The sequence below is a fragment of the Lutra lutra genome, chromosome 13 (assembly GCF_902655055.1).
Source record: "Lutra lutra chromosome 13, mLutLut1.2, whole genome shotgun sequence".
Classification (NCBI taxonomy): Eukaryota; Metazoa; Chordata; class Mammalia; order Carnivora; family Mustelidae; genus Lutra; species Lutra lutra.
Window position 1 is genome coordinate 88,174,936 of NC_062290.1, and position 23,805 is coordinate 88,198,740.

At 56.8% G+C, this 23,805-nt stretch overlaps 2 protein-coding genes across 6 annotated transcripts; both read right to left on the reverse strand.

Moving 5' to 3' along the window:
• Positions 1–1,072: 1,072 nt before the first annotated feature.
• On the reverse strand, positions 1,073–14,127 carry ST6GALNAC4 (ST6 N-acetylgalactosaminide alpha-2,6-sialyltransferase 4). 3 transcript variants are annotated; one of them, XM_047700681.1, is made up of 6 exons: positions 14,018–14,127; positions 9,633–9,719; positions 7,935–8,120; positions 5,017–5,429; positions 2,823–2,930; positions 1,073–1,769 (listed from the first exon to the last, which is right to left on the reverse strand). In XM_047700681.1, the coding sequence occupies exons 2-6, from the start codon at positions 9,642–9,644 to the stop codon at positions 1,580–1,582; spliced, it is 909 nt and encodes a 302-aa protein (XP_047556637.1). In that variant the 5' UTR covers positions 9,645–9,719; positions 14,018–14,127; the 3' UTR covers positions 1,073–1,579. The 3 variants fall into 3 exon arrangements, with proteins under 3 accessions (XP_047556637.1, XP_047556636.1, XP_047556638.1); XM_047700680.1 differs by lacking the exon at positions 14,018–14,127 and adding an exon at positions 10,152–10,317; XM_047700682.1 differs by lacking the exons at positions 9,633–9,719; positions 14,018–14,127 and adding an exon at positions 5,886–6,008 and having other exon boundaries at positions 7,935–8,065.
• Positions 14,128–14,184: 57 nt separating this feature from the next.
• PIP5KL1 (phosphatidylinositol-4-phosphate 5-kinase like 1) lies at positions 14,185–22,419 on the reverse strand. 3 transcript variants are annotated; one of them, XM_047700677.1, is made up of 10 exons: positions 22,349–22,419; positions 21,338–21,541; positions 20,144–20,194; positions 19,779–19,933; positions 19,374–19,498; positions 18,781–18,815; positions 18,635–18,690; positions 17,617–17,729; positions 17,156–17,309; positions 14,185–14,758 (listed from the first exon to the last, which is right to left on the reverse strand). In XM_047700677.1, the coding sequence occupies exons 1-10, from the start codon at positions 22,376–22,378 to the stop codon at positions 14,491–14,493; spliced, it is 1,191 nt and encodes a 396-aa protein (XP_047556633.1). In that variant the 5' UTR covers positions 22,379–22,419; the 3' UTR covers positions 14,185–14,490. The 3 variants fall into 3 exon arrangements, with proteins under 3 accessions (XP_047556633.1, XP_047556634.1, XP_047556635.1); XM_047700678.1 differs by lacking the exons at positions 18,781–18,815; positions 19,779–19,933; positions 20,144–20,194; positions 21,338–21,541; positions 22,349–22,419 and having other exon boundaries at positions 19,374–19,745; XM_047700679.1 differs by lacking the exons at positions 18,781–18,815; positions 19,374–19,498; positions 19,779–19,933; ... (1 more) ...; positions 21,338–21,541; positions 22,349–22,419 and adding an exon at positions 18,959–19,086.
• Between the last annotated feature and the right edge of the window lie 1,386 nt (positions 22,420–23,805).

Here is a 23,805-nt window from a genome sequence, read left to right on the forward strand (position 1 = left end):
GCTGCCTTCGGCTCAGGTCATGATCTCAGAGTCCTGGGATCGAGCCCCGCATCGGGCTCTCTGCTCAGCAGGGAGCCTGCTTCCTCCTCTCTCTCTGCCTGCCTCTCTGCCTGCTTGTGATCTCTCTGTCGAATAAATAAATAAAATCTTTAAAAAAAAAAAAAAAGAATTTCAAGTTGACAATAGCAGAGTATTATGCTAAGCATAGGACTCTGAACAGCTGTCCAGGTTATAGGCCCATAAAGCAGGCCCCAAACCCCGGGGGCAGGGAGCTAGAACCCCAGGACTCCATTCCAGCTGAGAGCCCAAGGTCCTGGGGTCCTGGTTCTCCTTTAGTCTCCTGGTCTCAGATGAAGGGAGGGAAGGAGGGAGGGAGAGGTAGTGAAGACCTCTGGGGTCTCTTCCCAGCCCCTTAGTGCAGGGTCCAGGCACTAGGCCTGGCTAGTTGTATCCTGGCTCAGCCAGTGGCTTCTCCTTCTCTGTAAAATGGGCTAACACTACCCTCCTCCTCCCAGGGTGGCGGCAGACCCGTGCTCACTGGCATTTGCTAAAGGTTTACTAGTGGGTCTGCTTCTCCCACCTTCTGGATGACAAAACTAAAACTGAGAGAGGGAAAGCCAGGGACCTGCCCTCCGCCTCCCTTTCCTGCTGTGTGATCAACTCCAGAGTTAATAGGGAATTTTGCTGGTAAGATCCTTGGAATTTAACCCACGGACCAGGGAGACAACATTGGGTGGAGCAATTTCCGTCCCACCCTGAGTCATTTCCTCCCAGGCCCTCGGCTCTCCTCCCACTGATGCAGGACAAGGGGTCCCCTGGAAGCCTCTAAGTTGGGGCATTCCCTGAGCCCAGTACAGCCAGGCGGCCAGAGCTCCTGGCCTGGTGGGGAAGCAGGTAGGCTCTTGGGGAAGAAACACAGGGGCAGATTAAACAGCCAGAGGCCCAGCTAGCTGTGGGCCTGGGAAGGAGCCCGAGGACTCATCCTGCCCTTGAGTCAACAGGTTATGGGACTGTGGCAGGGAGAGGAGCCCTAATCCCCACCCCCAGACACATGACCACACTTCAGACAGGCTTCCAGAAAACATACGTTTACCCGTACACTCCAGAGGTGGCCCTGGCAGTCACAGTTCAAAGGCCCTTTTGCCCAGTGAACCCCAAGCTCTGGGCTGCCCCGACTAGGACAACCAGCCTGGGAAGTGTGGCACCAAAGGCAAGTGGAGGGGGACAGTGAAGAGGGACAGAGCTGTTGCAGGATCCAAGATCACAATGCTGGTGAGTGGTGGGGGCCATCAGCCCCGGGGCAAAGGCCACTGGACAGACCCAGAGAAGGGATGAACCCAAAATGAAGATTTGGATGACTCAGGGAGTGGGTGCGGAGGAGGGCGCAAAGTTCGCCAGAGTCCTCCTCTTCTCCCCCATCAAGTCTGGAGCCCTAAAAAGGGCTCCAAGTGTCCCCAGGGTAGGACAAGAAGGGACCTTAGGTCCACAAGGCATGAGACAGGATCCATAAATTAAATGTTTTTGGTGGCATGTGGAACAGAGGCCCGGTGAAGGCGTGGCGGCCGGCCAGGTGACACGGCTACTGGGTCCTCCACGATGGGTGGGCGAACACAATGGGCCTCTTCTTGGCCCAGCGGGAGAACACGGCCTTCTCGGTGATGAAGCGGTGGGCGCTGCGGGGCGCCCGCTCATGTGCCAGATACATCTGACACTCGTCCAGCCGGCCCTTCTCAAAGTAGTGGTAAGGCACCGAGGGGTGGCTCTCCTCCCTGCGGGCGGGGAAGAGGGACAGACGTGGGGTACGGAACTTGCCCACCTCCGACCACCTGCTGCCGCCTACCCTGGCTATGCCTCACCGGGTACTCCCACGGAGCCCCACGCCCACCCCGGGGAAGGCCAGCACAGACAGGGAAGGAGTGGGGCAGCCCACGGATCCCAAAGGCCAGAGTTCAACCCCGGCTCTGCCTCTGGCAAGCTGGCTGACACTGGGCCAGAGGCAGACACTCCGAGCATAAATAACCCATCTATAAAATGGACATGGGCACGTGAGACCACAGGTCCAACAAGATCAAGACTGCATGGGGCGCCTGGGTGGCTCAGAGGGTTAAGCCTCTGCCTTCGGCTCAGGTCGTGGTCTCAGGGTCCTGGGATCAAGCCCCGAATCGGGTTCTCTGCTCAGCGGGGAGCCTGCTTCCCCCTCTCTCTGCCTGCCTCTCCGCCTACTTGTGCTCTCTCTCTGTGTAATAAATAAATAAATAAAATTAAAAAAAAAAAAAAGATCAAGATTGCAAACCGCAGGGACCATGGCAGAGGACACACGGGCTCCCGTCATCTCATCCACGGGCTCATCAAGCACACTCCAAAGAGAACGGAAGATAAAGATCGGGGACCCCATTGGCACACTCCACACGTGTCACTCATGGTAATACGGGAGCATCACCGTACTGATGGTGACAGGTCAGATGTGATCTATCCCAGACGTGCGTATCAGTCGGCGCCCGATGCCGTTCTAAGCACTTTGGTAGACTATTCTCTCTCTAAATCTTGCTTCCACCTTCTGGGGAAGGTGTGATTATTTTCTTTTATACATATGGTAATAGAGGCCCTGGGAGGTGGCGTGGGAGCTGGCCCAAAGTCACAGAGACCCATCATGAAGCTGGGCTCCTTCTCACCTGGCACCCGGCCCAAGGGGTGTCTGAGTCTCGGCTGCCCACTGGGGAGCCCCCAGGCTGAGCCAGGATGGCAGTGGGCGGGGGGGGGGGGTTGCCCATGGTCCTCCCCGCCCCGGGCTTTCCTCTTGCCCAGGACCTGGGCGGCCTGACCTGCAGTAGCTGTCGCTGACCATTCCATAGACCACGATCTCCTCACACAGCTCCAGGGCGAGGATCATGGTGAACCAGCCGGTGCTGAGAAAGGAGCCCGACTGCCTCCTGGGAGGAAGGAGAAGTGTCAGCCCGGCCGCTTCCCCGACTCAAGCTGGAGCAAGGGGCTGTGGGACAGACCCCACCTCAGCTCTCTCAGGGCACAGTGCTCGCTACCCTCCCAGCCAAGGGCCCCCACCTTGACCCCCACAGAGGGGACCCAGGGGGAGGCTGGGGAGGGGACAGAGCCAGCCCGAGAGGAGCAGCAGGCAACGGGTGGAGTTGGATGCAACCCCAGGCCTGTTCAGCCCCTCACCACCCACAAAGGACTGGAGCAAAGCCCCAGATGATGGTGGGGCGACCCTGGTCACAACCTCTGCTCATCTAAGGGACCAAGCCTAGGGAGATGGTGGGAGGCCATAGAGCACAGTGGTTCAAAGTGGGCAAGACAGTTGTCCAGAGAAGCGCCTGGGTGGCTCAGATGGTTGAGCATCTGCCTCCGGCTCAGGTCCTGAGCTCCAGGTCCTGGGATTGAGCCCCGCACCGGACTCCCGGCTCAGTGGGAAGTCTGCTTCTCCCTCTCCCTCTGCCTCTCCCGCTGTCTGTGCTCTCTCCCTCTCCCTCTCTCTCTCGAGTGAATAAATAAAATCTTAAAAAGAAAAAAAGATGGTTGTCTGGAGTCAGATGGTCTCCAATTCAAACCCTGAATCTGCTCTACAGTATCAGGTTTGCCCCCAAACCTCTCTGGGGCTTACTGACCCATCTGTGAAATGGGGAGAATTATAGATAATTATGGGGAGGGAACACTGTCCGCTCAGCACCTCCCACATTCCCCCACACCCACCTGGGAGCAAGGGGCTGTGTGGGCAGCCCAGCCCTCCACCCTCTCAATACACCAGCGCTGTTGCTCTCCTAGCCAAGAGCTGCTCACCTCCACCCTGACAGAGGGCTTATTTGGTGGCTCACTCCTTCAAACTCCATACCTCCCAGGCCCTGTGCTGGCCAGGAACCTGCCATAGCCAGTGCTAACATTCACAGGGGAGGGGGCAGAACTGTGAAGAAGACAAGGAGACAAAGGAAGGAGCCAAAAAATGTTGGGCAGGGAGGTATGCCTTCAGGCGGAGTGGTCAATGAGGGCTTCTCTGAGGAGGTGACATCCCATCCAGATCTGAATACCAAAGAGTCAGTCATAGGGAGATATGGAGGAAGAACATTCTAGACAGAGGGAACAGCATGTGCAAGGCCTCCTTCTGAGGAAGCCCAGATGGCTGGGGCAGGCTGAGTGAGGGGAGATGATGAGATCATAGACAGGCAGGGGCCAGATCATAGGAGACCTGAAGGCCAGGGGAGGGGAGGACATGAAAGTAAATCTGCTGTCAGGTTGAGGGCAGGCCACCAACGGGATGAATTCACTGGGGGCAGGTGGTGCTCAGACCACAGGAGGCCAGAGAGGCAGCAGCGAGAGGGTGCTACAAGGGTGGGGGGCGGGGGGAGGAATGGTGACTTAAGTCAAAGTGGCACCTGTGGCACAAAAGGAGAGTCAAGAGCCCATATGTGTCAGGTGATGCAATGAAAGGAGTCAGGTGCAAAGCCCAAGCTTCTGGCTTGGAAACCAGAGCCTGGCAACTGTATTTTCTGAGTTGGGGTGGGGGGCGGAGCCAGTGTGCAGAGGAGGCAGGCGGGAATCAGGTGCTCTTCTGAGTGTGGGATAAAATGAGTTCTTCCATGCAGAGTCCTTAACTCAGTGCCCAGTGCACGCAGAGGGCTGTTCCTACTGTTAACTGTTATTTTCTTTTCTGGCAGGGACTTTAGAGACCAATCCAGATCTCAGGGAGTATCCCCTCCAGAAGGAAGAGCTCCCCGACCTTCTCCCACGTGGCAATGCTCCCCGATCTTGTCCTTGCAAAGCCAAACAGCCCTCACCACCCCTTTTCATCTATATGCTAACTCAATGAATGACAGTCCTGCTTCTGTCCCCCATCAGGGGCAAGAGCACATCTGCCTCCAACACAGCTGACCCTCGCCCAGGTGCCTGATGGAGCAGACCCTCAGGGACAAGAACTCAGTAGAGAAGTCATGTCCCCCGCCCCGCCCCCGCCGGCAGGGAGCCCCCCCCCCCCCCCCCCCCCCCCCCGCGGGCCGGCGCCAGGCTCACCGGTTCTTGCCCGTCTCGTCCTGGAAGACCTGGTCGCAGTAGGCCATCATGCGCTCGGTGAAGGTGTACACCTGCAGGCCTGGGTACATCTCGGTGAGCTGCAGCAGCGTGCGGTAAGTGCGGCCGCCCAGCGCCCGGTCCATGTGCCTGCCCTGTCCCCACACCACGTAGAGCGTGTCTCGAGCGTGCTGGAAGTAGTGCGAATAGTTGCGCAGCAGCAGAGGCACGCTCGTGTGCGAGACCACGCGCAGGGTGCTGCGCCGGCCCACGTCCGCCTCAAAGCCCACGGTGGGCGCTTGGTTCATGCGCAGGACGCACTCAGCGCTGTCGATCTCGGCGCCCAGGCCTGAGCCCAGCATCTGGCCGGAGCTGGACACCACGGCGCAGCTGCGGCATGGGTCTCGGACCAGCGGCTATGGGGGCAGGCAGAGGGGGAAGAGAAAGGCGTGAGGACACGGCGTCCACGGCCCTGCTTGCCCACCCAGTGGCAGCCTCTGACTTTGCCTGACCCCTGTATCAGCTCCGAGTCCAGCATCGACCCATTTTGCAGAAGAGGAATTTGAGACTGGGCAGGCGGGGGGACTTCCTACGGTCCTATGGATAGCCAAGGGCAGGGCTGAGACTATGTGTTCAGAGCCCCATGCTTCTTCATTAGCCACATTCATGTCCCCTTTCCCGACAGCTGAAGCCCTATCAGGCCCTCCATCACGGGTTCCGTATTACAGTTACAAGAGCAAATATTTATAAAGCACTTGTAGCAATGCCTGGCTCAACCTGGGTGTCATACGCATGTTTGTTAAGTAAATATGAACCCCAGCTCTTCACAGTCACGGTTGGACCTCCCCCTCCTCTACCTGAGCCCCACTCACGTTATGCCTGGTTCATAAGTAAAAGTGGTCTTTAGGGCCACAACAACATTGAGAACTTCCGGATCTGAGCCTGAATCCTGGCTTGACCACTTCTTCTGTCTCTTGGAGCCTCTATTTCCTCATCTGTCAAATGGGGATGAAAATATTATCTACTTTGCCAGGTTGTGAGGACTCCATTCAAAATGCCTGGAGAAGGGCGCCTGGTTGGCTCAGTCAGTTAAGCATCTGACTCTTGATCTCAACTCAGATCTTGAAAAAAAAAAAAAAAAAAAATGCCTGGAGAGTGATCAGCACAGACCCAGAGCACAGTCTCTCAAACACTATCTCATTATCTCTTGAAAAGCAGAAGCTGAGCCAACATGCCTGCAAATGTTCCCTGGGGGTCAGAGGTCAGGACTCCCAGAAAAGGACTCGCTCCTTACTCCATATCTTCGTGTCTTCCTGGGGGGACAGGGGTTTACCCTGGCCTGTATCCCACTCTGGGACATTTTATATCTAACATAATGTTGATTTAGAAACCCACAGGTCCATTTTCCAAGCCCCCAAAATACAGAACAAGACTTCTTTATTCTGCCCGCAGTCTGAGCCTGTCCCAACAGCAGGGGTTCTGTTCAGATCTGAGGTCACCTCCAACCCCAGGAAATATTCTGCTTGTCCCACAAGGTCTTAAAAGTCTTTAAAAGGTCTTTAAAATACTTAATTGCAATCAGTCCAGCTCTTTAAAATATTTAATTACAACCAGTCCATTTTTGATACCCCAAAGTTGGATTTCTGGCTTCTCTTAAGAAACCCAGAGGAGGGACACCTGGATGGCTCAGTGGGTTAAGTGTCTGTCTTCAGCTCAGGTCATGATCCCAGCGTTCTGGGATCGAGTCCCATATCCAGCTCTCTGCCCAGTGGGGAGCCTGCTTCTCCCTCTCTTTCTGCCCATCTCCCTGCTTGTGTGGTCTCTCTAATCTTTAAATAAGTAAATAAATAAATAAAAGAAACCCAGAGGATCTGGCTACTCTGACCCCACATCCCCATGAGCTATGGAGTGTCTAAAATATTCATCGCCCCCCACCTCCCCGTGTAAGATGGGACAGCACCCATCTGGCCCACGCCACCATTGGTCCCATCTGGCCAAACCCCCAGTGGTTTTGTCTCTTGATCAAATATTTACCCAGCACCTGTTGCAAACACAGTCCGTGGACCCCACAATTGAATCTGCACGGCAACTCTGTAGAGGTAGAACTACAAGATGTTCTCTTACTGATGAGGAGGCAACCAAGGCTCAGAGAAATTAAGACCCCAAATATGTCTCCTCCAAGCCAGGGTCCCTGAACATGCCTCCCTCTGATGTGCTCTCAGAGAGCCATCAGACTCAGAACTGGGAGCTTTTTGTGTTGGTATCAGTGTGGGACGCCTTTGCGAATGCTACCATGCGGGGGGCGGGCACTGAAATCAGGGCTAGGGGGTAAAGTACTCCAAACCACGCCTGGCAGAGAGCATGGGAAGGTGGGTCATCACCCCGAGAACCAGTGTCCCTGTCTCCCCATGACTGGGAGAACTCTGGGGTTGACATGACTTTTCTCTGCCGTCTCTGTCCCAGCAGCAGCCATCAGCACAAGGCAGGGCACACCCAAACACATACCTGCTACGTGAATGGATTGTGTGTATGCACAGTTAACTCTAAAGATACACAGAACAACGCACAGATCACCATGATGGGACAGCATCTGTCTCCCCCACCGAGACTAAGAGCTCCTGGTGGCCAGCCACTGGATCACCATTTTTTTTTTTTTTTAAATCTCCATTACCCAGCTGAGAGCAGCCAGGTAATATATGTTGAATTTAAAACAAAAACAAAACCAAAAAAAACATTTCCTCTTAGACCTTGGGGCTCACAGAGGAGAACTGGCTGCTGAATGTCACACAGCTAGTGAGCCCAGGAGCCAAGGCTGGGGTCCAGGCTGGCCTGGCATAAGCCTGGTTCTCACACCCAGACACTTGGGAGCACCCTGGCAGCCAGGGCCAACCCTGTCGCCACAAGGTGCCCGCCCAGCTCACCTTCCCATCTGGCACGCTGCTGTATCCGCTGAAGTGTAGGGGCCCCGGCACAGTGGGTCTGGAGTTGGTGGAGGGCTGTGGGGCCAGGCAGGAGGCCAGGCAGAAGGGCAGGCAGGCCCAGCAGCATAGCAGGACGTAGGCAGCAGAGAAGCCCAAGGAGCACAGAATGACAAGCAGGAGCCGGCCCTGGGGGAGACAGTGGTCATGGGGTGTGGGCAGGGGTCTCTGGGGCTCCTGGAAGCCTCTGCTGGGCTGGGGCTGCACCCCAGCCTCATGGGTCCAAACTCCAGCTCAGTAGCTTCCAGAACATTAGCACAGCCCACAGTCTTCATTAACCAGGGCTTCCTCTGGGCTGCCAGGCTTAGGCTGTGGAGACAAGACCTCTTATTATCCCCATATTCTAGATAAGGAATCCGGGGTACTCAAGGCCACACAGCAAGACAGCAACAGGACGGGGCCTTAAATCCAGGCTGCAGAGCCCGTGCTTGTAACCGGAAGCCTCGGTGCACTGGGCAGTCTTGGGTACGACTCTCCACTCCTCTGGGCCTGTTTCTGCTTCTGAAATTCTGGGGCCCATGACACATGCAGTATGTCCGGTAAGGACTGTGGTAAAAACGCTCTGTGTACCGTAAAGTGGTCCCCAAGACAGGAGAGTGGCCCCTCAAAAGGGCAACCGTCCTCCTTCAGACCCGGGACCCAGGCTGCCTGTGTGCCCATCCCCTGCCCCCTCCCTCAGCTGCTCAGTGACCGGCCCCCTAGCTGATGATCTCAATCTGGGTCAGCGGCCCAGGAAGTGAGGGGAGTGTCACTCAAAGAATGGTTTCAATAATTGAAAGCTGGGCCACAGAGGAGGCTCCCACCTCCAAAAAACATGTGCCAGAGGCCATCTGAACCAGGAAGCCCTCCGGGCCTGTTGGCCCTGCTGGCAGACTCAGTGACCCAGCCTTCAAGGAGGGGCCTTAGGAAAGAGGGCATGACCTGGGACTGCCCTCATGTGCTGGGCCACCCTGATCACCATCTGTGTCTCTCTGGGCTCTAAAATTCTCCCAGCCTGCCCAAGGCACAGGTCTCCCCTCAAGAATCCACCCAGCAGCCGTTGGTGCTCTGAAAACGAGAGGGGGGGAAAGCAGCCCCCAGGGCCCCCCCCCAAGGCACATCCTTACCAGAGGCCCACCCTTTTCTACCCACAAGCCACATCAACTTCTAAAAATAAATCTCTCTGTGGCCAGCTGTGCGGGGGAGGGGGTTCAGCCCCTGAGGCCTCAGGCTCTTCCTGGCACCTGGTCCTCTTGCTCACAAGGGACCCAGACACCCCAATTCGGGCAGTCGTGGCGGACTCCCCCCAACATCCAGGGCCCTCTTCCTCAACAAGGGGCTCCTGAATAAAGTCAAGAGCAGCTATCCCCCTCCCAGGTTGCTGCCTCTCCTGGGAAGCTGCCCTCCAGAACGCTTACAGGAGATAGTACTATTATCTCCATGTCACAGGGGAGACCGGCAAGGCCCTGAAACCAGAGAGGGAACACCACTTGCCAGAAGCCTCACTGCCTGCCAGACCAGATCAGCAGGGCTTTGAGACCCGTCTGCCCTTCTCAGCTCAGGAGCAGTGTGGGTCAGAAGTGAGTCAGTTCTGGGGTGGGAGAGGTTAGGAGGCTGCTGTGCCGGAAGTTCCCCAAGAGCCTTCCTCCTTACACCACTTACCCGGGCCTTCATGCTGCTGCCGCTGCTCAGCAGTCAGGGGGCTGCCGTCTCCAGGGCTCACGCTGGGAAGGGATGGGGGCCAGGCACCTGCCAAGATCCAGAAACTCAGAGCTGGGTCCTGGGCTTCTGAGGAAAGGCCTCAGGGAAACTGAGGCAGCGGAGGGGACAGGCCAGCGTCAAGGCAGATGACTCCCAGGAATTAAACTCCTTAAAGCCCCCAAACACCGGACAGCGCGGTCCGCATCGTAAAGGAGCTGGTATCCAGTGAGTGACCTTCGGGGAAACATCCCACCAACCCAATCCCCATTATGCAGATGGGGAAGGAGAGGCAGGGAGGGGGAGCCCTCGGCTCAAGGTCACTCGTCGAGTCCGGGTCAGTTAGAACCGGGAGCCAGGAGCCCCGACTGCCGCCCCATCCCTCCTGCCTCACTACAAGAGGGATGGACGGAGAGGCCTGGGGCGGGATATTTCCACCCCTCTCCCAGATTCCAACGCCCCCTCCCCCGGCCAGGCGCTAACCAGGCAGACGGGCTGGGGCGCTCCGGCTGCTCTCGATCCGCTGCTCGGAGCTCCATGGCCCGCAAACCGGGCGGTCCGGGCGGGAAGCCGGAGCCCTGGGGCGGAGGCGGCACCGCGGCCTCGGCTTCTGGAGGATGGAAACCGAACGTGAGCCGCCGGCAGCGGGGGCGGGGTCTGCGAGGACCGGGAGGAGACTGGAGCGCTGGGGGCGGGTCCCGGGAGACGGGGGCGGGACCTACGAGCACCGCCTCCGTTGCGGGGGAGGGAAGTGCGTGGCTGGCCGCAGGGCCTCCGGATAGGGGCGGGGCCGGGGGGCCGGGGGCGGAGTCCGAGGGCGCGCTTCTCCCCACCTTTTACCGCCCTCCCACGTTTCTCCCGAGCTGCTCTCGGGGGTCGGGTGGGCTGCGCGCAGAGGAAAGACCTAGGGAGTGTGGGAACTGGCGCGCGGTGGCTACCCAGCCGTCCGGACTCGAATTTCTCCATTTGTGAAACTGGGAGATGGGTGGGAAAATTAAGCAGGGCCTTGGGGTCAGGCTGACCTGGTTTCAAGCTTGTAGGATTCCCAGATTTAGCCGGTAAAATACGGGACGCTCAGTTATACTGGAATTTCAGATAAACAATGCATAATTATATTTAAAATCTGACATTCCAGTGTAACTGGGCATTCTTTATTTTCTCTGGCGACCCTAGCCACCTGAGCATCAGTTTTTCTCCTCTATGAAGTGAGGATTAAAACAGCTCCTGCCAGTGAGGTAGACCAGGGAAGCTGTGGTACAGTTAAGATTCCAACCTGGAGGGGCACCTGGGTGGCTCCGTCGGTTAAGCCGCTGCCTTCCGCTCAGGTCATGATCCCAGGGTCCTGGGATGGAGTCCCACATCAGGCTCTTTGCTCGGCAGGAAGCCTGCTTCTGCCCTCCCCCCTCCCCCACCTTCCTCTCTGCCTACTTGTAATCTCTGTCAAATAAATAAATAAAATCTTAAAAAAAAAAAAAAAAGAGATTCCAACTCTGAGCTATCTCACTGCCACGTACTTTCACCTCTTCGCCTCCCCCTTCCCAAAGTGTCCTCCAAACCCCAACCAACTCAGTCTTGCACCCCTGCAGATGCTGAAATGTATCCCATTTGAAGGCTCAGACGGGGTACCCTGGGAAGTTCAAACTCAAGTGCCTTTCAGGGGCTGGAAAGGGTTGAAAGAACATATATAGGGCCATAGGGAGGAGTGCGCCTGCGGAGAAGTGGAGGGCATGCTTCTCATCTAAAGTGTTTTTTATAAAATTCTCTTTGGGCCAGAAAGCTCATCCTACCACCTCCATCACACCCTCCTCTGTAGGACCTTCCCCTGGGATCCAGGCTAGGTTTCTGCTCTGACCCCAGTTCAAACTCCATTTGTCTTTTTCTCAGAGCCTCTAGTGTGGGCACAATGCCAAGGTATCTGTGTTTGGGTATCTGCACCCAGATAAGCAACTTCCCAAGGCTACCTATTCTGCTCCAGTGCAAAGCCAAGTCTGCCATGCCATGCCTCTCCCTGTCCTATGGGGGGACACTCTATGGCAGCCCTGCCCTTGAGCTTCCTTTGAGTACAGGCCCACCTTGTCCATCTCTTGCAGCCTGGGAACAGCTAGAAGGTAGTGGTCCAAGTTCAATCTCTCTCTGTAGTCTCCTATTCACTCAAGGCCAGGCGCACAGTGGGTCCCCAAAGCCAGAGTCCTCCTGCATCCCCTCCCAAGTCATCATCCTTCAAGTGTCTCTCCTTGTAGCCCCAACCCTAAGGGGACAATGGTGAGACATTCCCTAAGGATTCATTCATCACCCACAATGGCTGGTGAAGTGACCATTCTTTCCCCAAAGAGGCAACTGTCTCCTTGCTAGGGTCACATGGAGACAAGGACATGCCCAAATGTCCTGGACTTGCAGAGCAGACAAGGATCACACATCCACAGTAGAACTGCCAGTGGGGAGTTCCACAGGCTCAGATAAAGCTCTTCAGTTTGGTTTTGGCAAAAGACCACTCTCTTTACCCTGACGTACAAGGTGGGAACTTCTGTCTTCTTAACCACCTTCTTCCTACCCTGGGCATGCTTCTGATCCCAATCACACTGAGCTCATCCCTACCTCAGGACCTTTGCACTTGCTATTTGCTCTACTCACATAGCCAGCTCCTTCCTGTCATTCAGCTCAAATGTCACCTCTTCAGAAAGGCCCACGCCAAGCACTCTATGTGACACTACATGCCCATCCCTCTAGGTCCCCCCTAATTGGTCTTTTTCATAGTTCTGGTCACAGTCTGAAATCATCCTGTGTACTAACTGGTCCACACACCCACTAGACTCTCAGCTACATGGAATAGAGTCAGGCCAGTCATGGTCTTGGGCATTTCCAGCAGCTGCGCAACACCCTGCACACACTAGTTGCTAGATAATGTCTTTTGAATGACCAAGTGGGGAGAAGCAGGAATCCTGGGCCCCCATGAGACCTTGGATAAGTCACATTCCCCTTGTGGCTCAGCCCCTTGCCAGAGACCCCAGGTAGGTGAGGGGCTGAACCATCCTTATCTGTGAGTGCAGGACTCTCAGGTTCTGACTCAGTCCTGCCAGGTCCAGACCCTGGGCCCACGTATCGCCAAACCCCGTTTCCTGCCGTGCAGCTCTACCACTACCAAGCTTCCTCAACGCACTCACCTCCTAACTGATGGCCTCTATGTGTCAACTTCCTGCTGAGCCAAAACAAGAAATTCTCTGTGACTTGGGCCAGTTCGGAGAGCTTGAATAATCATCCAAGGTCACCCAGACCACTAGGGGTGAGGTCAATTGTACACATATTCCAAGAGCCCACACGCCGGTGCAGCATTAACTTTCCCTGCCCGCTCCCTCCCCGCCCTCCATTTTGCCTCATTTTCTCTGAAGGCTAATGGGCTGGCAATGATTGGTATTAGCTGAGTGGCTCTCCCAAGATCCGGTTCCAGTCCTGGGGGTCAGCTTTTGATGTACAACATTCCCCCAACCCACCACATTGTCCCTCCTACTCCGAACTCCGGCCACAGTGAAATGTTTCTTTCTCTCAAGTATCAGGCTCTCTGTCACCCCAGACCTTTGCCATGGTTTGCCATGGCAGACCCTCCCAGGGCTGCATCTGACTCTTCTGGTCTCATTCAAGAAGGTAGAGCCCCACTTCCATCCAATTATTAGGGGGAGGCCCCTTCCCTCAGCATTGTGCCCCCAGGCTCCTTCATGAGGCGGGGTCACATCAGGCTGCTTCTGTCGCTCTCTCTCCCCAGGATCTGTGAAGGTGGAATCTGCGAATCTTGCCCCACCCCTGGGTCCCCACCACCCAGGAGAGGGCCTGTCACATGATAGGAGCTCAATAAATATTTAATGAGTTAATGAAGTCATTTTCATCCTTCCAATTGTACAGATTAGACCACTGAGGCACAGAGAGGTTTAGCACCTTGCCCCGGTCACAGACACTCAGGCCCCAGAGCAGCTCTAGAGGAAAGGCCTACTTGGGTATGGTAGGATTGGACCAGGGTCAGAGGCCAGACCGGAGTTTCCTGGAGGAAGGAGAAGGAATGATCAGAGGCCATGCACGTACTGAGTTTCTTTGCTCCTGCTAATTTCCATGCTGCCATACCCTTAGTCTGACCCCTACTCCCATTTCACAGATGAGAAAAATGACTCCCAGTATAGGGAAGAGCTGACTCAAGTTCAATGGTCGGCCTCAACACAGTGTCTTCTAGAGATGCCGGCCCCTCAATCCTCCCCCTTCTCCCACCTGCATCCCTTGTGCAGGAGCGAGGGGGACACCCCAAAGGGAGACCAGTGGGCAGTAGGTAAGGAGGGCTGGGTGCTTGGGCAGGTCTTTCCACTTACCCAATAGCAAGCCCCTTAAAGTCTCTGGGCCTCAGTTTCCCCATCTGGACGACAAAGGCGCTTGGCTGGAGCCTTCAGCCTTCCCCCCTTCCCCAAAGCACGAGGCCAGGGCTGAGGGAGCTGGTGAGTAAGAATACAGGCTCCTGAGTCCAAAAGGCAGAGTCGAGTCCTGGTTCCAGCATTTATTGCTGAATGATCTTGCTCAGTCCCTTCACCCCCTGAGCCTCCATTTCATGGTCTGTAAAAAGAGAATAATAGCTTTTTTTTTTTTTTTAGGGTTAAATGAGCTAACGTAGGAGAGTCCCTGGCACAAGGCCAAAACGGCACCGCCACCGCATGAGGCTGTGTTGTCACGATATTAGTTAGGGGGTGCTGCCCTCTGGAGGCCAAAGGCGGAACGGCAGGCGAGGGGAGCCCAACGCTGGTTCCCGGCATGCGCCCATTGTCCAGATGCCGAGCGCCGCGAGCGCGGATCACTCGGTATGTGCCTCCACCCACTGGCAGAGGCGACGGGCGTAGCGAGCGGGGCTGACGGTAGAGAAGGTCCGGCCCGGGTAGCGCAGCGTCTTCCATAGGTGCTCCAGCCTCTTGCGGAGCCCATAGACCGTGGCGAGATCCACGAGGCCCAGGAAATAGCGTTGCTCCGGCCCGTCCAGGATGTGCAAGGCGTTGGGGGAGTCAGGCAGCAGCCGGCGGTTCTGGGATCCCGGCTCCTCCGGGCTCTGTACCCCTCGCACAGACCTGGCGGCCGACAGGAGGGTGAGGCTACTGCCTCCTCCAGGGGGCCCCAGCCCAGGGATTCCCGCAAGCGCAGCCACGGGGCGCCCAGGCATCATTCTGCGCTGACCCTGCTCTTCCTCCGTTCATTCCCACAACTCCTGGGTGCCAGGCCTGTGACGTCAGATAAACTGGGAGGCTGAGTAAAGTGTAGACGACGGACTAGAGCTGTTCATTCCGTAGCCACTAGCCACATGCGGCCACGAAGCCTTTAAATGTGGCCAGTCCCAACTGAGGTGCGCTGTTAAGTGTGAAATACATGCTGAATTCCCAAGACAGGATGAGAAAAAGAGTGTAAAACACCTCATAAAGGCTTATGTTGATTTGATGATGAAATGATATAAATTGGGGGTGTGTTGAATAACAAATATATTTTTTAAATTATCTTTACCTGTTTCTGTTTACTTTTCTAAAGAGGCTAAATTTCTAAAGAAAATTTAAAACCACATGTGTGACTCACATTACATTTCTTTCTTTTCAAAATGTATTTATTTGAGAGCGAGAGCGCACAGAGGAAAAGGAGAAGCAGACTCCCCACTGAGCAGGGAGCCCGCCCCGGCCCCCCCGCAGGGCTCCATCTCAGGATGCCAAGATCACTATCCCAGCAAAAGGCAGCCACCTAACCGACTAAGCCCCCCCCCCCCCGCCCCTCGCATTGCATTTCTGTTGGGTGGTGGCGCTCTAGGACTTTTGGGTCACACAGACACTGACTCCTCACTTACCTACCACATGACTTTGGCTAAGTCTGGTATTGGGGTGTTTCCTAAACTTCTGTTTGGGGTCGTCCAACCCTGGAAGTTTCAGGGCGGCAGAGCTGAAACTGTGTGAACAAGGTCCAGCTCCAGTTTATAGATGGTGTGGGGGGGGCGGGGGGGGCGGTTTGCCTTCTAAATGTATCCTAAATTGGAAGCCGCCTTTGGCTGGGCCCCAGTCCCAGCCAGAAGCAGGTTCAATTCCCTAATTTTGTCCTCTGGGAGGTGGAGGGGCGTTGGGGAAGTGTCGCTGAGACACATAAGCCAATGAGAGACAAGCCCTGCCCAGACATCGACCAATCAGAACCCAGTGGTCTGGGTGCCTGGGCAAAACACGGACGCTCTTTGCGGTGCGGCGGCGTTGGGGATGGGGGTGGGATGGGGGAGGCGAAAGCTTATCCTGAAAGAGGGGCTGGGAACTGGTAGGCGTGGGGTGGGGCAGTGGCCACTTACCAGCCAGCATATTTCAATATGACAACAGCCATTATAAGCGACCTGGGTTTACTGGCTGAAAGATGACAGAAATCTAGGCATCAGCGGGGGATAGAGGGGGCAAGGGAGAAGCGGACCTAGCTTGGATAGTCAGACCTTGGGGGGCAGTGGGGAGGGGAGCGTGTCTGTGACCCAAGGCAGGAATTCCACCCTCTGGTCAGGATGTGTCCAGCCAATATGTGGTGAACTGATAACCTGGATTCTGCCCACACCTCACTCATCTCCAAAGAGTGGGTTGGGGGGCTGGATGAGAGGATGTCCCTTTTCACTTTTCCACCCACCAGATGGTTGGAATTCTTTCCTTAGTGTGCCTTCCTTAACCCCTACTTTATTCTGTTCAGTCTTGGAGGACGGAAATCCAAGTAACTAACCAAATACTAACATGAATCCTCAGAAGCCATCCTGCCACTTCACTTACCCTCTCTGAGCCTCAGTTTTCACATCTCTAAAATGGGAATGAGCCCACCTTAATGAGGTTCATGGTCAGCATGCAAAGAGCAACAGATACTACTACAAAGCAGGGGACAACAGGATGGTGGCGCTAAGTGGAAAGACTGATTTAAAGGTCAAGGGCTTTGTTGGGTGCCTGGGTGACTCAGCCGGTTAAGCATCTGACTGCAGTTCAGGTCATGATCTCAGGGTCCTGAGACAGAGCCCCACACTCAGCAGTGGGTCTGTTTCTCTCCCTCCCCCAGCCCCTCCCCCTGCTTGTGCTCTTTCTCTCTCAAATAAATAAATAAATAAAACCTTTCATCTTATTAATAAAGGGCAAGGGATCTTTCTAAAGTAGAAATTAAATAGGTCTGAAAACTGCCGTGAAACCTTCAGTGGCTCCACATCCCCTTCAGGAAAATGGGCAGATTCTTTACACCAACACTGAAGCCCTTGTCCAGCTGGATCTCCCCGGCTCAGTCCTGTGCAGTCCACACATGCCCACCAACCTTGCCAACCAGGCTTCTCCAGCCCTCTACTCTTCCCTCTCCACACACACGCACTCACACACATGCATGCACTTTCCAGTCTCAGAGCCTTTGTGCTGTCCCCTCCCACCCCATCACCCATCTCTCTCCTGCTCTCATCACCTCATTCTTGCCCTCACCCCTGCAGGGGGGCCCACCTGACCGTGCGGAAGAGGAGGCTGCTGCCAGGGCCCCTCTCATCCTCATGGAGACGCTGGAAGGCCATCAGGAGGCTGTAATCGAGCACGTTGAGCTCCCGGAGGAAGGCGGTGTCCAGTTCCATTTGGTGGAGGAGCCAGCTCCGCTGGGGCCCTGCCGGAGCATCAGTGCCCCCACCTGAGTGCTCCTCGTGTGTCAGGCAAGGTGCTGAGGGCTCCACACATCTCTGACCCAAGAGGGCAGGTGTCATTAACGGTCCCATTTCACAGATGAGGAAACCCCTCCGCGATTTGCCCTGGTTGCCTAGCTCATACAGCGTGGAGGCAGGATTTGAACCCTGCTCTGCCTGACTCTAGAATCCCAGCTCTAAATGGTTCAGGCAGAGGGCAGGGCCAGGGACACCCTTCTCACTTGACCCTGAATGGAGGAAAAGCAGGCACAGACTGTCTCCATGGCTCACCCAGGTCGATGGTCTTGCCTTGAAAGTTGAGGTCCTTCAGCACCAGGACAAGGGGGCTACCCTCGGGGGCTGGCTCCACCCATCGGCTCACCTCACAGCCCTTTATGTCATACCTGTGAGTGGGGGGTGACAGAAAGGGGGCAACAATTCAGCATTAGACAGACTGACACAGAGGGGGAACCAAGAAACAAGAGCTTCTGCTGGGTGGATGTTTGAACCCTCATCACAAGCTATTCCATTATTGTCCCCGCGTCAGAGATTAAGAAAAAGGCTCAGAGGGATGCCTGGGTGGCTTAGTCAGTTAAGCGGCTGCCTTCAGCTCAGGTCATGATCCCAGGGTCCTGGGATCGAGTCCCACATCAGGCTTCTTGCTCCACAGGGACCCTGCTTCTCCCTCTGCCTCTGCCTTCCACTCTGCCTGCCTGTACTCTCTCTATCTCTCTGACAAATAAATAAAATCTTTAAAAAAAAAAGAAAAAGAAAAAGAAAAAGGCTCAGAGAGCTTCTTTGACTTGCCCAAGACCACACAGTAAGTATAGGGCAGAGCTGGGATTTGAACTCGGGATTTTGGAAGCCCAGTCCAGGCTTTATCCCCGCCTGTGCCTGTCTCTCTGCACCTTGTCATCCCTGCAAGTGTCCCCAACAGGGGGTCCAAGCCTAGACTGCAGCCCCAGAAGGGCTTGTGGGAAGTCCTCGGTGGAGGCAGAGGGTTTGAATATCTGCTCCTCACATAGTAGTGGTGTGGCCCTCCCCCTCCTCAGCTTCTCATCTACAAAACGGGGACGATAACCACCCCTGCCCCTCAGAGTTGTTCTGGGAATAAACTAGGCAATGAATGCAGACTCCCCAAGTGCTCAAGGGACGCTGGTCATGCCTATCCCTGTCTCGGATCCCCTGGGAGATCTAGGGGATGTGCCTCCCATCTTCTCCCTGGGCCCCAGCTTCGCATCGGCTAGTGAGAATGGGTGCTTCAGGTGGCACACCCCGCGTGGGGCCGGGGCCCTGTGAGGGGACTCGCCTCTCAGAGATGCGGCCGGCGGGGTAGAAGACACTCAGCATGATGATGAAGAATTCCTGGGGATGGGGGTAGGGAGTGAGGGGCGACAGGATCTCACCCTCCAGCCGCCCCCTCTGGCCCAGCCCCCTCGTCTCGGCCTCACCCACCTTCTTTCCCCGAGCCACCCGCAGACTGTGCACTCCTGGAAGGGGAGAGGGCGCCAGGTGAGGGGCCCCCAACTCGACAACCCTTGGTCCATCCCGCCCTAGGCCCAACTCCAGGCCACGCCTCCTCCTCGAGGTCCCGCGTCTCCCGAGCCCTCCCCTCCAGGCCGCTCCCCCGGACCTCTGCCCTAGCTTGGGTGGATGTCCGGACTGGCCCCGGGCTCTAGGCAGCCCCAGAGAGGCGCGGTCCTCAGGCACGACCCCACCCATTTGTCCTCCCGCCGCCGGACTGGGCGATCCAACCCCGCCCCCTTCGGAAGGCCCCGCCCCAGGGCTCGGCCCGCGCCCCCCGAGCCCGCCTTTCCTCTCCACCCACGTCTAGGACACGCCCCCCATGGAACGCTACCCGCAGCCGAACCCACGCGACCAGCCGCCGGACCCGCCCGCCCAGGCTCCGGCTCAGGTCCCCAACGTCCCCCATCCTGGGAGCCGCCCCACTCCTTGGCCCCCTCCCCAGCTCGCTCTCGGTCTTCTGCTCTCCCCCCCACACACACACTTCCTCCGCCCCGCAGTCCCCGGTCCCCGGCCAGTCGTACCCAGCAACCGGGCAAGGAGCGAGTGTGGGTGCCTCTGCAGATGCTGCACGTAGCGGGGCAGGTGGGCGAGCAGCGCCCGCACCTCCCGACGCCGCTGGGTCTTCAGGAAGAAGCGCTGGTCGTGGCTGGGGGGTGGAGAGAGAGGTCACTGGTCAGGCAGGGCTGGAGCGCCTCCGTTGGGCCCTCTGCCCGAGTGCGGATCTGTCTCCCCGCGTCTGGGCTGGAGGCTTTCCCGCCGGCCCTCACCTCGCCCGGGTCACCTCCCGCCCTCACTCTCCTCCACCTGACCTCTATCTGGGCCTGACCGTCCCTGACCTGGCCATTCCGTTTCTTTTCCACCCATTCCCGTTCCCTCCACCCAGGGACACCACTCCCACCCCTTCCCCACCCCTGCTGCCAGCTCACGACAGGAAGAAGCTGGCCTTGCTCTTGGAGGTGCTGAGGAACTGCAGGTAGGGGCCTCCGGGGCCTAGGGCTGCCTGATAGTCCTCCTCAGCCAGGCCTAGGGATTGGCGCAGCCAGGCGAAGGCGGGGCCAGCCAGGGTGCCCATCTCGAAGCCCTGTAGGAGAGGAAGAGCAGCCCCAGCAGTGTCCACGGGCGCCCAGGTGTGTGCTGTAGGCCCTGGTGTGGGAGGATCAGGGTAACCACACTCTTCCTGCAAAGACCTGAGGCAAGCCAGCCCACACATGCACGGATGGGGAAACTGAGGACGACAGAGAAGGAAGACCAGTACACACCCCTCCCCATGCGGCAGTCTTGGGCTTCCTACCTCATGGACCTGGGTCAGGACCTCGGAGAAATCCTCCTCAGTAGGCGGTCCCTACAGGGAGGGGTGGAGGGGCTCCGGTCAAGTCTTAGCCCCACATTGCCAGCTCCAGGATCTACAGGAGTCCTAGCCCTGGCCTCACCCCCTTCCCTCAATGTGATTGCTCCAGCAAACAGAGACCAGAACTCAGAGCTTTGTCCATTCACCCAGAAGTAACTGTTGGCCAAGCAAAGCCATCCCAGTGAAAGGGGATGGCCTTAAAGCCAAGGGACCTGCCTGATTCAGTGTGAGAAAGGCAGGATCAGAGAAGGCTTCCCGGGAGAGGTGACCTCTAAGCTGAAATCTGAAAGGGGGTGGAGAGGAGGAGCATGATGTTCACAGCAGGGGGAACAGCATTGGTGGTCACCGGAAGGGCAGGAGAGCTCAAGTGGTTGAAATAATTAAGGGAGGGAGGGAGTGTGAATGCAGCTGGACGGTTGGCTCTTGGACTCGAGCCAGCAGGATCCTGAGGCCGTGCTGAGTACTGGGGAGCCATGGAAGATTGTCAGTCAGGTGATGAAATTTAGAAGACTGTCCCCCTTCCTTCCCCTGCCCAGGCTCCTACACTATTCTTGGACCTCTAGTTCCCTGTGCCAGGACTTGGCCTGTGGGATGCGGTCATGCTGTACACACGTGTGCAAACACTGTGCACACGTGTGCACACACACAAAAACACACATGCTCGCCCTGGCCTGTCCAGCTGCTGAGTCTGCAGTTGGGTGACCCTTTCTGCTGAGCCAGCCTGGCCCCAGCCCTGAGCTCCGGGAGGATGGGCCAGGCTGGCGGGATGGGGGTGGGGTCCTTTCTCAGCCATGCACCCTAGCAAAGCCAGGAGGGCATCAGAGACCATGGAGTACAATACCCACCCCACACCCATTATACAGATGGGGGCACTGAGGCCCAAGAAGCAGAGGACCATCTAGAGTCACACAACAACCACCTGGGTCAAGGGGTTCCTCACATCCCCAGTACAGACTGCACTTTGGGGCTTCCTGGTCTCAGTCCCCACCCCAGCATGTCCCTCTCCCCCTGAACTGAGCCCCTGATTTCCTCCTCGTATAGCCCTGATCCCTGACCCTGCAGTATGGGCAGGACCTGGCCCCCGAGTGGTCTTGCCCTCAGTACCGGGGAGGCGGGGGACACAGATGGGCCACTCACGGTGGGCGGGTGGTCCATGGAGACCTGGGTGGCAGCCCACAGCCCTGCTTGCATCATGCACGTCTGCTGGTGCAGCTCATGCCCCGGGCCGATCTCAAACAGGCCTCGGCGAGCCTGCTTGTCACGGAGGCGCCAGAGGAGGCCACGGCGGCCAGACGTCGAGGGGGCTGCTCTGCATCCAGCCTCTGGGGAGGGGGCCAGGACCTGGTGGCAGGAGGCACAAGGAGAAATGAGCACATGGAAGCATCCCAGACGGGAAAGACCCAGGTTTGAGTCCCACCCCCAGTACCTGTGAGCCCTCCTATTATCGCTCTCTGCCTCAGTTTCCTCTGTTGTCAAACAGGGATAACGCTGCTACCCCCACCTCACTGGGTGTTGTGATGGGCCACACAGTGCCTGGCGTGCAATCAGCACCCAGAAGATAATTATTATCAGTAGATAGAGAATACTTTCCGCAGCCAAACCTGTCTCTCACCGGCTGTATGATCTTAGGTAAGTCACCTAACCTTTCTGCATCTCCTTTTCTCATCTGTAAAATGACAACTCTAGTAACTCCTTCGTGGTGGCAGTTTGATATTTGCTCCAGGCACAGGAACCCTTGATAGTAGGAGCTGTGACGCCAGGGACTCGGACATTTCTTCCACTCATCTATGCGGAGTTCCTCCCGGCTGAGCGGAGGGTCAGCACGAAGCTGAGCTCACAGCCGCTGACCCATTAGTAGTGAGCACCCACCATGTGCCCAGCACTGGCCGAGAGCTTGACTAGCTAACAGCCCTACGAAGGAGGAGCTTTTTCCCCCGCGATGAGAAAACCGAGGAAGTTCTCTGGGGACACCCGCCAGACTTCCCCCTCCATACCTGCGGCCCCGTGTGGGGCGTGTCCTGGTCCCCGCCCAGTGCTGGACCCCTCCAGGGCTTGCATGGGGGTGTGTCCGCGCTGCACGGGGAACGGAGGCCTGGGTCCTGTCCCCCAACCCTTCCCTTTTCTGTCCTCTCTTGGGTCCGCACCTACCTCGTGGGGCCCCGGGCTCGGCGCGGCCATCGCCCCGCAGCAGCTTCCCGGGCTCCGGCCGCGTCCCGGTCGCCGCGCTGCAGGAGACAGTCCCCGCCCCTGCTTCCGGACCGACCAATAGCGCGGTGCCGGTCACGGCTGCACCCAATCCGCGCGGGAGGCGCCGGCAATCGCCTGCGGGTCCCGCCCCCGGGGCTGCAGCATCCTTCAGACCGCGGTCCAGGCTGGGGTGGGGCCGCCGCGCGTCGCTTAGGGTCCCCCAGAGGGATGACCCCCCTGGTCTGTCTCCTCTAGTGGAGGGCTCGGGTCTCGAGGACGCTTGGGGAGGCGGGAAACCTAAATCCAAGTCCCGCCCACCCACTCTGGCGTGAAATTCCCACCGACTGTCCCTCGGGTGAGGAAACTAAGGTCCAGAGAGAGAAGTGAGTACCTCCAGGTCACACAGGAAGTCTGGGGCATGCATTCATTCAAGGCCTATTTTGATCACTCACTATGGGCAGGAGCAGCTCTAGGCCCCCGGGATTCAGCGGTGAGAGGGAGGAACACAGCTGCCAGCGTGATCTTTTAAAAGCATAAATCAGATGATGTCACTCTCATGCTTAAAGCCTCCAGTGGCTTCCCTAGGCCCTGGAACAAAACCCATACCCCTCACTATGGCCCCAGGCCCATCTCAAACCACTCTGCCTATACCCACCATACAGCCACAAGGAGCTCCCCTGCTCGTCCTTAGGCATAAAATTCTTTCACACCTGGGGCTTTTACAGGCGCTCTTCCCATTGCTTGAAAGCCTTTCCCCTAGGCTCTCCTTTGACCTATTCTTTCTTGTCACTTTGCCAGACTCAGTGTCCCCTCGTTCTTTTATTTAAAGATTTTATTTGACACAGAGAGAGAGAGAGAGAGCGTGCGCACAAATGGAGGGGGTGGGTAGTGTGGAGGGAGAGAAACAGCCTTCTCGCTGAGCAGGGAGCCTGCTCGGGGGGCTCCATCCCAGGGTCCTGGGATCATGACCTGAGCAGAAGGCAGATGCTTAACTGAGTCACCCAGACGTCCCAATGTACCTGCATTCCTGATCACATCACCTTGTTTTCTTTTCTTCATCACACTTAACGCTGTCAGAAATCCTCTTGTTCATTTATTTATTACATTTTCCCCCATCCTAGGGAGCACCAGGAGTACAGGAACCGTGCTGGGCTCCTTTCTTGGCTCAGTGTCTGGCACAAACTGGTGTTTCATATGTATATATACGCAGAACCAAGTTGAGTAGGGTGTGCAAAGGGCCCCAGAGAATCCCAGGAAATGAAAGGTCGAGCTGGAGTGAGACGTGAACAAGCATTCAGGTTCTCTTATGTATATGAGAAAGATGCTCCAATGTCCTTAAAAGGCCATTACCCAGGAGAGAAGGCCACATTGGAGGGGCGGGGGTGTGTGTGTGTAGAGGAATCTTTTAGTGACTTAGG

Coding starts and splice junctions, on each gene's coding strand:
- ST6GALNAC4 (XM_047700681.1), bottom strand. Junction 5,430..7,934: donor GCAGCGTGCCAGATGGGAAG/GTGAGCTGGGCG, acceptor CTGCCCCCATAG/CCGCTGGTCCGAGACCCATG. Junction 1,770..2,822: donor GTCAGCGACAGCTACTGCAG/GTCAGGCCGCCC, acceptor CCCCGCCCGCAG/GGAGGAGAGCCACCCCTCGG.
- PIP5KL1 (XM_047700677.1), bottom strand. CDS start 22,378: ATGGCCGCGCCGAGCCCGGGGCCCCACGAG. Junction 19,934..20,143: donor TCCTGACCCAGGTCCATGAG/GTAGGAAGCCCA, acceptor CCTCTCCTACAG/GGCTTCGAGATGGGCACCCT. Junction 17,730..18,634: donor GCCGGCCGCATCTCTGAGAG/GCGAGTCCCCTC, acceptor CCCCACTCACAG/GTATGACATAAAGGGCTGTG.